This window comes from Eleutherodactylus coqui, chromosome 6, assembly GCF_035609145.1.
Source record: "Eleutherodactylus coqui strain aEleCoq1 chromosome 6, aEleCoq1.hap1, whole genome shotgun sequence".
Taxonomy (NCBI): domain Eukaryota; kingdom Metazoa; phylum Chordata; class Amphibia; order Anura; family Eleutherodactylidae; genus Eleutherodactylus; species Eleutherodactylus coqui.
The window spans coordinates 242,433,839-242,449,080 of NC_089842.1; the positions used below are offsets into that span (position 1 = coordinate 242,433,839).

The 15,242-nt window shown below is 44.7% G+C and overlaps 1 protein-coding gene across 1 annotated transcript in view; it reads left to right on the forward strand.

Annotated features, from left to right (window-relative positions):
- The window catches only part of LOC136633452 (cytochrome P450 2G1-like), a 61,280-nt gene that overhangs the window by 19,759 nt on the left and 26,279 nt on the right, over positions 1-15,242 (forward strand). The window contains exons 2-4 of the mRNA XM_066609205.1: positions 3,936-4,098; positions 9,793-9,942; positions 10,847-11,007. Of these exons, the coding sequence (XP_066465302.1) occupies positions 3,936-4,098; positions 9,793-9,942; positions 10,847-11,007 (474 nt within the window). The remainder of the gene's footprint in view (positions 1-3,935; positions 4,099-9,792; positions 9,943-10,846; positions 11,008-15,242) is intronic.

Genomic DNA, 15,242 nt, shown 5'->3' on the forward strand with positions numbered 1-15,242 from the left:
ATACTCTTGGAACACAAATTTTTAAGGGGTTTGCCTATACTCTTGGTACACAAATGTTTCAAGGGTTCGCCTATACTCTTGTTCAACAAACGTTTCAGGGGTTCGCCTATACTCTTGGTACACAAATCTTTCAAGGGTTCACCTATAGTCTTGGTAAAGAAATGTTTCAGTGGTTCACCTGCACTCTGGGTAAAAAAATGTTTTGTTGTTGGTTGGGTTGTTGAATTGTGGAGTTGTGTAGAGGCACTGGCATCTGAGTCCCCTTTTGGCTCCAGACAATATTGTGACGGAGGTGGCATGGGAATGGAATAATTGGAACCCAACACTCCTTCATAGGACTACAACTCCACTTTTGTGCATCATCATTTTGGCTGCCTGGGACCAGTAGTGCGCACAAAGCATTCACAAGCATCCCAGCTATATATTGCATACGGTTACCGGTTCTATACAGTATACTGCTACTGGTGTACACAAACTATATAGGAACTAACAGAACTCCTCTCATTTTTCATTCTTTTATTTTTTTTGCTGATTGCATCTGCATAATAGGCCCAAGTGTGTGTCCCGTTGATAGAAGTAGCTTGGTCTATCCTTCTCTGATCCTCCTCCTCCTCCTCCTCCTCTTAAATCTTCATGTCAGCATGCTGAACAGACAATTCTTCAGAAGGCCCCATAGGCTGTTTAAAAACCTTTTTTCTTTTTTACCAGGGCTGCCTCCAGCCTCTTTAAAAACAATTCTTTTCTGAGGGACGCCTCCAGGTTCTCGCCCCCAATTTTGAAGACGTTCACCACTACAGTTCAGCAAACGTGCTGGTTCCAGCATCATACACCCACAGAGTCCACAAATGTATCCCAGCGCAGTGTCTAGCTATCTGACACCGAGATAGAATGAATTGTCCTGCTTTGGCCACTAAAATTTCTTCATGTGTCCCGCTGTCCTCGTAGCGATCAAAGGAAGCGTAACTGATTTCATGCAACATTGACAGTTTCACTGTAGACCTGTGGAGGCAACTTTTGCGATATCTCCTGCTTAAAACAAATCTTTGATTTTAGAATGCGTTCTTGAATTGTGCAGATGGTTAGAAGGACTAGCATCGGAGTCCGCTTTATGGCCACGGTTGTGGCTCCTGACAATTTTGTGACAGAGGTGGCATGGGCTTTGGAATTCTGATCAGCACTGTATAGCAAGACAGAAATCATTGTACACTGTCTATTTTTGGATTTAAGCGGACATATAGTACCCTGAGTAGTAAACAGCCGGTTTGGTTTCGGTCTTATAAACGCATGCATTCCTGGGGGTCAGCGCTGGTCGGCATGTATTAGCTCACGTTTTACCACAGTTATCCGAGATACTGGATTGGAGCATTCACAGGAAGCATAACTGATTTAATTAGACTTTCACAGGGTCACTGTATACCTGTGGTGGTTACTTTTGCAACGCCTCCTGCTTCAAACCAATCTTTGGTGTTAGTATGTGCTGCTGCATTGTGGAGATGGGTAGAAGTACTGGCATCTGAGTCCCCTTTTGGGCCACGTTTGTGGCTCCAGACAATATTGTGATGGAGGTGGTATGGGATTGGACTTCTAAATATATGTTAATTTATCATCAATTCTTATCAGCATAGTGGGATATCGCCCACAATTTCAACCCTCTGCAGTGTGTGTCTCCGCTTCCTCCTCATCCAATACGCACTTATAAATGGATATGAGGGTGGTGTGGCTATCAAGCATTAGGACAGCTGAACTGGGAAAAATTTGAGTACGCTGTGGACACAGGCTCATGCGGGGGATTGAACAGCAATGCCAGCCTGCAACACAGGAGAAGAGGCAGTGGTGTCACCCGCAGGCAGTGATGGTCCTTTGTTGCAACTAGTGTGGTGCTTAGCTAAGGTGTGCCAGAGCGTGTGCCATCTGATTATGGTCTGGCCCAAGTAAATTGTTAGGGGGTGACCACCAAGCTCTTGCCCCCAATTTGGCTTAATGTGCAACCTGGGAGCCTCAGATGCATCCATGCATACTGCCCATGCTGTTCCTTATCCGTTTCTGTGGTGTTTCCATCACTTTCTGATGTTTTCAGCTGATTTAGAACCTCCCCTATACGGAGCATGGGTCAGCTTGAAAAATGCTCGAGTCGCCCATTGACTTCAATGGGGTTCGTTACTCGAAACGAGCTCTCGAGCATTACGAAAAGCACGACTCTAGCAACAAGCACCTGAGCATTCTGGTGCTCACTCATCCCTAGTTATTATGGCTACACACTCTGATTGGGTCACTGTTACCAATGGGATATCACAGGGGTCAGTATTACGCCTTATTCTTTTTAATAGATTTAATTATTATCTTGTACGATTTTACAGTAAAATATCAATATTTGAACATGATACAAAACTATGCAAAGTAATTAACACAAGAGGACAGTATATAGTTGCAAATGAATCTGGATAAGTTGGGGGCTTGGGCGGCTTATAGTTACTGAGTACTTCAGAAAGGTTCTTGATCCAGAGTTTTATTCTGATTGCCAGACTGGAATGGGAAAGGCATTTTTTTCCCTAAAGTGTGGAAAATTGGCTTCTACCACACAGGGTTTTTTGCCTTCCACTGGATCAACATTGCAGGATAATTAGCTGAACTGAATGGAGACATATCTTTTTTGAGCCCTAGATACTATGCTACTATATCAGGCCCAGTCTTTCCAGTGCACCTCGTAGTTACAAATAAGGCATTGAGAGTATTTGGTGCAAATTCTCTGGTGCACAAGGATAACATCGCTTCCAAAAGTATCAGTTCCACATGTTATTCCATTGTTATTTGTTGCACTCTATCACTTGACCTGAGGAGTACAGTATATATTCTTTTAGGATTGGGACTGTAATGGAGGCAGTTTGAGTGGGCTTTTGGCAAGCCAAGGTTATGCACATGGCATTTCTCATATTTTGTCTGTTAAATGTGTTCGAATTTATTGACTACAAGATCTTAAGTTCCATGTCCCACCCTCACTTTCTTACAGATGCAGTCTGGACCATTATGTAGATGTTGGGTCACTCATATATTTTGAGTGACACAGAAATATGATTGTAGCCCTGGTGACCAAACCCTAAGATTCAGAGACATAATTGTTTTGTGGAGAAGTCTTCGAGGCCTTAGATGGCAACAGGTTCTCCCTGAAGTGGTGAATGGGCCCTGTAATCCTGCTCATACATACAGGGAGGGTAATGATTTATGTTTTTTGTGCATGGTTGAGCTGATGACCCTCATTCATTCAGACATGAAGAGGTTTGAGTCCTTCTTCCCAGAAATGGTCCTTGTTTGGTCAAATATTATCCATTATGTGGTATGGCAAGGTGCCAGAGATTCTGGTGTGGTAGAGAAGCTAGACATTTGGTATATTCACAAATGTTTCACTTTATCCGCTCAAGACCTGGGGTTGTAATTAGAGATGAACGAGCACGCTCGTTCAAGGCTGATGCTCAATCGGGCATCGGTCTTGTCAAGCAACATGTGGGGGGGGGTGGAGGGGAGCAGGGGGGAGTGAGAAAGATCTCTCTCTCCCCCCTGCTCCCCCCCCCTCTGCCCCCCGCTCCTCCCCGCATGGTGCTCGGTTGAGTAATCAGTTACTCGACAAAACCGATGCTCGATCGAGCATCAGCCTTAAATGAGCGTGCTCACTCATCTCTAGTTGTAATCCATTACCACCAGCTCGAAGGTAACAATAGCAGGTTAATAAGACAAGAAGTTTTACACCTTAGTGACACTGGCTTGGACTTGTCTGCTATGAGTCTAGCAAGTCCTATCTCTTTCCAGCTTGTTGTTGATGTATACTGCTATGCCTGAAAGATAAAATGCTACAAAAACTAAGGCTTAAAAAAAGAAACCTGTCGGTGAGACTACCTGTAGGGCTACACATGCCATTTATCCTGTTCTCTCTGTTTCTTTAGCTAAGTGAGACATATGGACCCGTCTATACCATCTACATAGCAAACCTTCGGACGATAGTACTGACTGGGTACGATGCTGTGAAGGAAGCGCTGGTGGATCGCAGTGATGCATTTAGTGATAGGGGAGACACAGGAGTGGGAGAGTTTTTCAATAAGAATTTTGGTAAGTAAATTAAGTAAATGAATAAAATTACAATAAATTGATATTTTAATACAATTTCAATGGGAATTATTCTCGAATGATGCATGCACTTTGGAAGTTTCTGGTGCAATCTATAATAATTGAACGGTGTGTGGGTGAAAGAGGGGCATTAATAATAAGGACCAGTCCTGTCCCCATGTCAGGTAGGGCTAGCTGTATAGCTTTGCAGCTGTGGCCCTGCTGACTCTATCACAGCCTTTTGTTTCTTTATTCTCATCACTGTTTCCCGATATAGGCTCTTTTTAGAGTCTTAGATTCTGATGCACAGTGGATACGTCAAGTGGGTAGTCCTTATATGCATGTCCCCTTTTTTGATAGTATGTTTCCAAGTCCACACTACTTTGAATCACTTCCTGCTGAAGGCCCTTTTTTTTTCTTTTTTTCTTTCCATCCCCACTTTCAAAAAGTCATAAGTTTCCAATTTTTTAGGCGACATAGTGTTTTTTAATGTTACCATTTAACATGCTACAGTACTGTGCAAACGTTTTAGGCAGGTGTGGAAAAAAATGCTCTAAAGGAAGACTGTTTTCAAAAATAGAAGTGTTACGGTGGTTTCACATCTGCATTGGCAATTCTAATTTCCTGCTCCGTGTGAGGAATAGGAAAGTGAAATCCCTGCGGCTGAATGCCTCCGTCTCTGGAGATGGTGCCCCATTGACTGTTATGGGGTCCATCCACTGTCCGCCCAGCTTTTTCTTCTGACATTTAAAGCCATATCTGTGATGAAACTTCTGGCCTGAGATTTCGATGCAGATGTGAAACCAGCCTTAATAGTTTGTGTTTGTCAATTAGCAAAATGCAAAGTGAATGAACAAATGAGAAATATAAATCAAATCAATATTTAGTGTAACCGCTGTTTGCCTTCAAAAGAGCATCAATTCTTCTAGGTGCACTTGCACAAAGACAGGGATATTATAGCTTTGTAGTCAGATGTATGATTAAACAATTATACCAAACACATGATATTGTTGGGGGTCTGTCAATGGAGACCAGTGCGGATGTTGCCTGAGTCCAAATTCAAAGGAGAATTATAATGAGTACTCATAGAGGAGAACCATAAGAAGCCACTACACACACAGTCTAGTGAAATCAGAATGAATTCTACTTTATTGTTGAACATTGCTAGTTTTTATGCAAGATGAAAAGAAGGCGTTTCCAAATGTTACCTGATACTAAGTTTCAAACTACTTTGCTGACCAAGTCCTCATTCCAACAGATTACAATATGGCTGTAAATCAAAAGCCTTCTAAACAAAGTGTGAAGTGGACATCAAACAGTTACATAGGATCATAAAGATTGACTCCATACTGTCTGAGTACCCACTTAATTACACCTCTTCCCAGACCAGAATGTAATCTTAAAAGTCCATCATGTTAAGTTCAGCAATTTGCACATCAAAAGAGGGGGCATTGGTTCTAGTTTGCACATAAAACTGGTTTAGCCACCTACTTAGTATTCAGTACATTCTGGTCAAAAGTTTAGACTTGTATTCAAGATAGCTGAATAAAATAATACATTTAGTATTTTAAAATCATCATCCAAATATACCTTTTGACATATGATTCTATATCCAAATTCTATTAGCAACTTCCGGAATGTTTTACATATTTTTCATTTCCATAATACATAACATTATACAACCAAATAACTAATGTCACATTTATTACACTGTTTCCTTATCTTTCTTATGTTAGGTTATTAAAAATATGATTGACCCCTAACAATATGATCATCAATTTCATATGTAGGTTAAAACACAGTCATTAATTGAAACAGAAACAGCTGTGTAGGAGGCTTAAAACTGGGTGAGGAACAGCCAAACTCCATAACAAAAGTGAGGTTGTGGAAGACAATTTCATGTCATAGGTCATACACCATGCCAAGACTGAGCACAGAAACAACACACAAGGTAGTTATACTGCTTTAGCAAGGTCTCTCCCAGGCAAAGATTTCAAAGCAGATTGGGGTTTCAAGATGTGCTGTTCGAGCTGTTTTGAAGAAGCGCGAAGAAACAGGCAACATTAAGTAGACATAAAAGTGTTTAAACTGACAAGGTTGGAGTTCTCTTCAGTCCTGGCCATTATGGCCGGGTGTTGGTTGTCAAAGTCAACTCCTGTGCCTGGATGCGGGCTGTCAAAGTCAGGTCCTAAGGTCACTCTATGTGCTGACATCTGGCATCCACCATAAATGTACAGCAGATATTGGTAAAGAGTGAACGCTCTGCTTGCTGATACTGGATGAAAAATTTCTTGCTTACCTCCAGGGGCTAAAAATCTGACCTGCTTATGTCCAACTGAAAAGTGCGTGGGGCTTGTAAGGTTTTTTTATCACTTGTCATCCATCTCAGTTGGACACAGCAGGCAGACATCTTGCAAAAGTACAGAAAATTTGAAACAAAAAATACATCTGAAAGTCACAGAAACAACCCAAGAACTACTGAAATGTAACTAATACTGGTCTCTCCCTATACTGCTTCTACGTAAATGTTACTGGGGTCTGTCTATACTGCAAGTACTGAAATGTTACAAATACTGTGATCTTCCTATACTGCTGCAAGGGAAATGTTAATCTGCTGCTTTGCCCATACTGCTTCTACGTAAATGTTACTGGGGCCTGTCTATACTGCTACTACTGTAATGTTACAAATACTGTGCTCTGCCTATACTGCTTCAACGTTAATGTTACTCGGGCCTGTCTATACTGCTACTACTGAAATGTTACAAATACTGTGCTCTCCCTATACTGCTGCAAGGGAAATGTTAATCTGCTGCTTTGCCCATACTGCTTCAACGTTAATGTTACTGGGGCCTGTCTATACTGCTACTACTGAAATATTACAAATACTGTGCTCTGCCTATACTGTTTCAACGCTAATGTTACTGGGGCCTGTCTGTACTGCTACTACTGAAATGTTACAAATACTGTGCTCATCCTATACTGCTGCAAGGGAAATGTTAATCTACTGCTTTGCCCATACTGCTTCTACGTAAATGTTACTGGGGCCTGTCTATACTGCTACTACTGAAATGTTACAAATACTGTGCTCTGCCTATACTGCTTCAACGTTTATGTTACTGGGGCCTGTGTATACTGCTACTAATGAAATGTTACTAATAGTGGGCTCTCCCTATACTGCTTTAACGTAAATGTTACTGGGGTCTGACTATACTGCTACGACTGAAATGTTACAAATACTGGGCTCTCCCTATACTGCTGCAACGGAAATGTTAATGTGCTGCTCTGCCTATACTGCTGCTACGGAAAGGTTACTGGGGTCTGTCTATACTGTTACTACAACTGAAAAGTTACTGGGGTCTGTCAATACTGCTGCAAATGAAATGTTACTGGGGTCTGTCTGCACTGCTGGAACTGAAATGTTACTGGGGCCTGTCCTTACTGATACTACTGAAATGTTACTGGGGTCTGTCTGCACTGCTGAAACTGAAATGTTACTGGGGCCTGTCCCTACTGATACCGGCACCCCCAAACAAGTAAGAGCGTCAATATATCTTTTATATTTAAATTAACGGAGCGCTGAGTATTTTTTCTCTTTGTGTGATTACATTGCTTTTCTCTCCACAACATTCCTGTTTTTGGAGCCCCTCTAAGCTGCTCTCCCTCTGGGATGTCATGTTGTGACCGTTGATCTACCAACGAACACTACACATTAAGAAAAAGTTTTCGTGGACAAGACGACTAACCGGTACCTATCAGGACCGGTTTAGTCGGGGTGAGTCCACATCCCTAATACCAAGTATATATATACACCTTCTATCCTATACCACTGGAGCGCCGCTTTTCTTTATTGTTGTTCTTAATTACTACAGAAGTGTTAATAGGTTCTCCCTAGACTTCTGCAACATAACTGTTAGTGGGGTGTGCGTATACCTTAGCTACAGGAGTATTACAGGGGTCGGTGTATACTATCAGTGCACTAAGTGTTCCCATCGCGGTGTTCCACGTACATGGCCCAAAAAAGCCGAATCCAGTCTGACTGGGGCATGCAGTGTGGGCCGAAGCCCACCTGCATTAAGCATGACATTACTACCTCAGCTGTGTTGGGCAATGCAATGGGATATATTTATGTACCGCCGGTGGGTTCCAGGGAGCCACCCATGCTGTAGGTGCACACGGAGTTGTACCTGCCTGTGTCTACTTATAAAGAACCCCAGTCTGACTGGGGCATGCAGTGTGGGCCGAAGCCCACCTGTATGTAATCTGACGTTAGCTCTACTATCCGGGGCACTGCATTGGGACAAACTACAGGAGCAATACAGCGCTGATGAGACGTGCACAGCTACGCTAGCATTGGAGTCCGCTGTAGGCCCGCGATTGCTGAGGGTTTGTGCAGAGGCCTATGTCCTGGGTGCAGTGAAAGTCCGCATCCTGCCTAGGATTGCTGAAGCTGTGGGCCGAGGCCTATGTCGTGGGCGCGGTGCAAGTCTGCCATGTTTGGCCGCTCAGATTTATTAATTGTTCATGTCTTGGGTTGCCTAGGACCCCCCTATGCTGTTGGTGCCCACTTAGTTCCCATTGCGGTGTTTGATCTGTCTGGCACAAAGGCACTGACTGACTTGGGTAGGGGGCAGAGTGCAGACTGCTTTCCCCTTGCAGTGTGGATTGAGCTATGAGACACCTTGACAGAATGAATACTGTGTGGCACATGGGTTCCCCATTGCTATGCCCACGTGTGCAGCTCCTGACGGAGGTGGCACAGGATTGGATTTCTCATTGCTTCTGCACAGCATTGTGAGCTATCGCCCCGCCCCTTTTAAAGAGGGTTGCTGCCTGGCCGTGCCAACCCTCTGCAGTGTGTGCCTGCGGTTCCTCCTCACGGCAGACGTACTTATAAATAGACATGAGGGTGGTGTGGCTATGAGGGCAGCGTGTGGCATGAGGGCAGCTGTAGGCTGCGCAGGGACACTTTGGTGTGCGCTGTGGACACTGGGTCGTGCGGGGGGGCGGGCAGCATGTAACCCAGGAGAAGAGGCAGCGGTGTGACCCACAGGCAGTGATTGTGCTTGGTTGGAGGTAGTGTGGTGCTTAGCTAAGGTGTGCCTTGCTAATGAGGGTTTATCCGAAGTAAAGCCAGGTCCCACTATTAAGCCGCTATTGTGGCTTAATAGTGGGACCTGGAAACCTGAGATGCAGCCATGCATGTTGCCCCTCACCTGCCCTATCCGTTTCTGTGTCGTTTCCATCACTTTCTTGGGTTTTCCAGATTTTCACCAATGAAAACTTTAGAGGAGCATGGGTCATATACAAAAATACTCGAGTCGTCCATTGACTTTAATGGAGTTCGTTACTCGAAACGAACTCTCAAGCATCGTGGAAAGTTCGACTCTAGCAACGAGCACCCGAGCATTTTGGTGCTCGCTCATCTCTAGTGCTACCTAATATTACAGTGCTTACTATGGACAACAAAGTTGTAAATATATAGACAGTTAGAAGCTATTTAAAGGGAAAAGATTTGTCCAAGATTATAAAGACATGGCTGCTTTCTTACAGAGACAGCACTGCAACTTTCCTTGAGTTGTGTCTGGTATTTCTGTACATTTAATTGAATGTGGTTGACCTGTTATACCAAAGGCAACCTGTTTTTGGTAGAGAAGTATTAATTATTTTACTCCTGAACCCGCATACTTGAACTTATAGGGGTCTTTTCAAGCAATGGAGAAAGATGGAAAATCCTTCGTCGATTTTCTCTGACTACTTTGAGGAATTTTGGAATGGGAAAGAAGAGCAATGAAGAAAGAATCCAAGAAGAAGCCCGATGTCTCGCTGAAAGATTTATGAAAGATAAAGGTGGGTGGGCTGTCAAAAATATTTTTTTATATTCTCAGGCTGGCAATGATAGATAGCCATTGACCTACATATATCCAGACTCCCTGATGAACATATCTGATCAGCCTGGGAATCCTTCTTTTACAGAATGACTGCAATTGGGAGATTGTCAGGCTGTCCCTATACACAACAGATGAATGGCTGATCCACTTAAATAAATGCATAGGAATTAAGTAGCATTAATCTGATATGCAGTATATCACAAACTTTAGTGAGCTCGCCATACACAACAACTATATTGTCACATCTGACAAAGATGTACCGAAAACCAGTTCCCCCAACAGTTCCTGGGCTATGTTTACACAGTGAAACAAAGAACATAAATTATCACAGGTAATGTGTGGAATGACAGAGGAAGAGGTAAACTTTCCCTATAAGACTCAGAATGATAGACCATGCCTGCCTATAGCGGATGACCCGTCCTGATAAGAATGCACCTGACTCATGATCCTCGGTCACTCACTGTCCCTATCTGGGACAGACGTAAACAACTAAGTAAGAATACAACTAACACCAAAAGCACAATACTTGGCTTGAGGTGAGCAGGAAAAAACAGGAGACCGAGATCCAGTCCTGATTCTGACAACAACTGTCTGATGAAGACTGAGAATAATCAGCACAGGTCCACGGCCAAAACAGGGATAAAAGCCCTCCCTAATTGCTAAGTAGGTGCAACAGGTAGCAGAACACTCTCATAGACACTCCCACCATTTATATATATATATATATATATATATATATATATATATATATATATATATATATAATGTGTCGTACTTTTTACTATGGTCTGAATTTTCTGAGTGTTTGAATTTTATTGTATAGTTAAAATAATGATGCATACTTCTTTATATTTTGATAACAGACATTCCAATTAACCCAAAATATATGTTACGACTTGCTGTTTCCAATGTCATTTGCTCCATTGTGTTTGGCGAGCGATTTGACTATGAAGACCAGAAATTTTTGACCCTCCTGTCATATATCAATGATCTTTTCTCGATGTTCAACTCCCGAACAGGGCAGGTAAATATTACAAAATGTCTAAATGTATATAATTTGCATAAATTTACAAAATTTTAAGAATTTCACTGCTACTAATAAATTTAACACATGTTTGGTATGTGTTAAATATGTCCAGATGTAGGTACCCATCTTCCTGTATGGGGAATTTAGTAATGGACAAGCAAGGATAATGATATAGCTTCTCAGGGCAGTATATGTTACAAAATGTCTAAAATGTTTGTACGTGCAGTGTAATTAGCATAGAATTGCAAACATTACAGCACGCATGTTCTGTCAGCTGAAGATGGCCCCATAGAGCACTGCTATATAAGGTCTCTATGGGACCTGTCTTCAGCTGCCAGGTGGAGCTGAAAATGACCATTAGAGCACAAGCACTGCAAGTTCAGATACTCTTTAAAGAGTTTCTATACCTTTGGAAACTTTAGCCCACATGGGAGAAAGTATCGGCCTCACTGACATTTACATGTGCGTGTCTGATAACATAAGAGGTTGCCCTTAGTCAGATTTAAACCTTCAACTCCAGCATTGCAAAGTAGAAGCATTGGAAACACTCGTTTGAGCATTAGGGTACTCAAGATGCTCGTTACTCGAGACGAGCACCATGCGGTACTCGAGTCAATTCCATTTCCTTCCCTGCATGTTTAGCGCCATTTTCTGGCCAATAGACATGCAGGGAAGGCATTACCACTTCCTCCTGTGATGTGCCAGCCCTATCCCACCCCCCTGCAGAGAGTGGCTGGCGAGATCAAGTGACCGCCGAGTACTTAAAGCGGTCCCGCCCGCGGCTCGCCTCAGACACACACTGGGAGAGTATAGGGAAAGTGCTGCTGCTGCTATTGGGAAAGTGTTAGTGTAGGATCCTGTCTTCAAGAACCCCAACCGTCCAGCTTAGGACCACATCTGACCGTGTGCATTACTGTTGTGGCTTCTGGGAGCTGTAGTGCACAATTTTTTTTTTCCATCTCGGGCTGTGCAGGCCATTACAGCTATAGCGTTCTCAGTCTGCAGTGTATTATACAGAGTTTAGGGAAAGGGCTGCTGGTTATATAGGGATAGTGTTAGAGTAGGATCCTGTCTTCAAGAACCCCAACGGTCCTTCTTAGGGCTACATCTCACCGTGTGCATTTTACTTGGTGGCTGCTGGGAGTAGTAGTGCTTCCATTTTTGTATTACGCAGCTAGGCCTGTTTGCAGCCTTTCGTAATATTTTTTTCTGGCTGCAGGGCCGTACAAACAATACCGCTCTCATCACGAAAGTGCATGCAAATAATTTCTAGCCTGCTGCGAACAAACTTAGTTATACCGTTCTGTGTCTGCAGTGAATTAGACGCAGAGTGTTGGGTCCAGCCACTTATAGAGGGAAAGTGATATACACTACACAGTCCCTATCCTCTGTGCAAAAAGCCAAAAGCTCCTTCTTAGGGCCACATCTCACCGTGTGCATTTTACTTGGTGGCTGCTGGGAGTAGTAGTGCTTCCATTTTTGTATTACGCAGCTAGGCCTGTTTGCAGCCTTTCGTAATATTTTTTCTGGCTGCAGTGCCGTACAAACAATACCGCTGTCACCGTGAAAGTGCACGCAAATAATTTCTAGCCTGCTGCGAACAAACTTAGTTATACCGTTCTGTGTCTGCAGTGAATTAGACGCAGAGCGTTGGGCACAGCCACTTCTAGAGGGAAAGTGATATAAACTATACAGTCTGTATCCTCTGTGCAAAAAACCAAAAGCTCCTTCTTAGGGCTACATCACACCGTATGCATTTTACTTGGTGCCTGCTGGGAGTTGTAGAGCTACAATTTTTGTATTACCCAGCTGGGCCTGTTTGCAGCCTTTCGTAATATTTTTTTCTGGCTGGAGTGTGCAGTAAAATACCGCTCTCACCGTGAAAGTGCACGCAAATAATTCATAGCCTCCTGTGAACAAACTTATTTATACCGTTCTGTGTCTGCAGTGAATTAGACAGCGGTCTCACCGCTAAATAGTACTGTGATATTACCGGGGCCACTGCAAAGTATTTCAGCTCAGCCGCTGTGCAGAGCATCTCACAATACCCTTTCTGTTGGTGGGGTTGAGATTGCCGCAGTTACCAGCACTATCCACTGGCTTTAGAGTCTTCTCCCACTCCACACAGCCTCTATTATCTACAAGTCTCTGCGAGAAGTAAATTACCACTAGGTATCAGCGCAAGACACAAGTCCCAGCATAGAGCCTCCGCTATCTACAAGTCTCTGTATGCGGTGAATTAAGCCACAGTTGTCAGCGCTGTACAGTGGGGTAATTTATTTGGCCCCTGCTCTATTCATAATCCGCCATGATGAGGAGTAGGGGTAAGGGTCGAGAACGTGGACGCGGACGTCCAGGTGAGGGTGTGGGCACAGGCCGAGATCCTGGTCCAGGTGAATCACAGCCAGCTGCTGCGGGATTAGGAGAGAGGCAAGTTTCTGGGGTCCCCAGCTTCATATCACAATTTATGGGTCCGTGTGGTAGACCTTTATTACAAACAGAGCAGTGTGAGCAGGTCCTGTCGTGGATGGCAGAAAATGCATCCAGTAATTTATCGACCACCCAGTCTTCTATGCAGTCCACTACTCCCAGCTTAGGGACTGCAACTCTGAATCATCTGGCTGCTGCTCCTCCTTCCTCCCAGCCTCCTCACTCCATGAAAATGACATATTCTGATAAGCAGGTAGACTCCCAGGAACTGTTCTCGGGTCCCTGCCATGAGTGGGAAAAAACGGTTTTTCTCTCACCTGAGGAGTTTGTCGTGACCGAGGCCCAACCTTTGGAAAGTTCCCGGAGTCCGGTTGATGAGGCTGGGGACTTCTGGCAACTGTCTCAGGAGCTTTTTGTGGGTGAGGATCACTCACCTCCACTGTCCTCCACCCCATCCAGCAATGTCTCTCAGCGCAGCCTTCAGAAGCCTAACACAAGCGTTGAAGTGAAAGCGCAAATACGCCACCACCCACCCGCACGCACAAGCTTTAAACGTGCACATTGCCAAATTAATCAGCCTGGAGACGCTGCCGTACAGGCTTGTGGAAATGGAGGCTTTCAAAAACATGATGGCAGCGGCGGTCCCGCGCTACTCGGTCCCCAGTCACCACTATTTTTCACGGTGTGCCGTCCCAGCCCTACACCAGCACGGACACGTGGACAAGTACTGTCGGGCAGGGCCACTATATCTCCCTAACGGCACATTGGGTGAATTTGGTGGAGGCTGGGACCGAGTCAGAGCCTGGGACCGCACACGTCCTACCCACACCCAGAATAGCAGGTCCTACCTCGATGCTGGTATCTGCGGCGGTTTATGCCACCTCCTCTAAACCCTCCTCCTCCTTCTACGCAACCTCTACCTCTCAATTAAGAAGTGTGAGCAGCACGTCGTCAGCAATTGGTATGGCGCGGCACAGCAGCACAGCGGTGGGCAAGCGCCAGCAGGCTGTGCTGAAACTACTCAGCTTAGGTGACAAGAGGCATACGGCCCCCGAACTGTTGCAGGGTCTGACAGAGCAGACCGACCTCTGGCTTTCACCGCTGAGCCTCCAAACGGGCATGGTCGTCTTTGACAACGGCCGTAACCTGGTGGCAGCTCTGCAGCTCGGTAGTCTCACACACGTGCCATGCATGGCCCACGTTTTCAATCTGGTGGTTCAGCGGTTTCTGAAAAACTACCCTCACTTGTCTGACCAGCTCGGCATTTCCGCAAGTCCACCACGGACGCTGCCTCCCTGCGGAACCTGCAACATCGGTTTCATCTGCCAGAGCACTGACTGCTTTGCGACGTGCCCACATGGTGGAATTCTACGCTGCACATGTTGGCCAGGCTCTATGAGCAGCGTAGAGCAATAGTGGAATACCAACTCCAACATGGGCGGCGTAGTGGTAGTCAGCCTCCCCAATTCTTTACCGAGGAGTGGACCTGGAAGGCAGTTATCTGCCAGGTCCTTGAAAACTTTGAGGAGTCTACCCAGATGGTGAGCGGCGATGCTGCTATCATTAGCGTTACCATCCCGATGCTTTGCCTGCTGAGAAATTCACTCCAAAGCATAAAGGCCGACGCTTTGCAGTTGGAACAGGAGATGGGGGATGAGAGTATGTCGCTGGATAGCCAGATCACCTTCATGTCTATATCTCAGTGCGTTTTGGAGGAGGAGGGGGAAGAGAGCTGGGCACACTGCAGAGGGTACCCATGCTGCTTGCCTCTCATCTGTTCAGCGTGTATGGGCTGTGGAGGA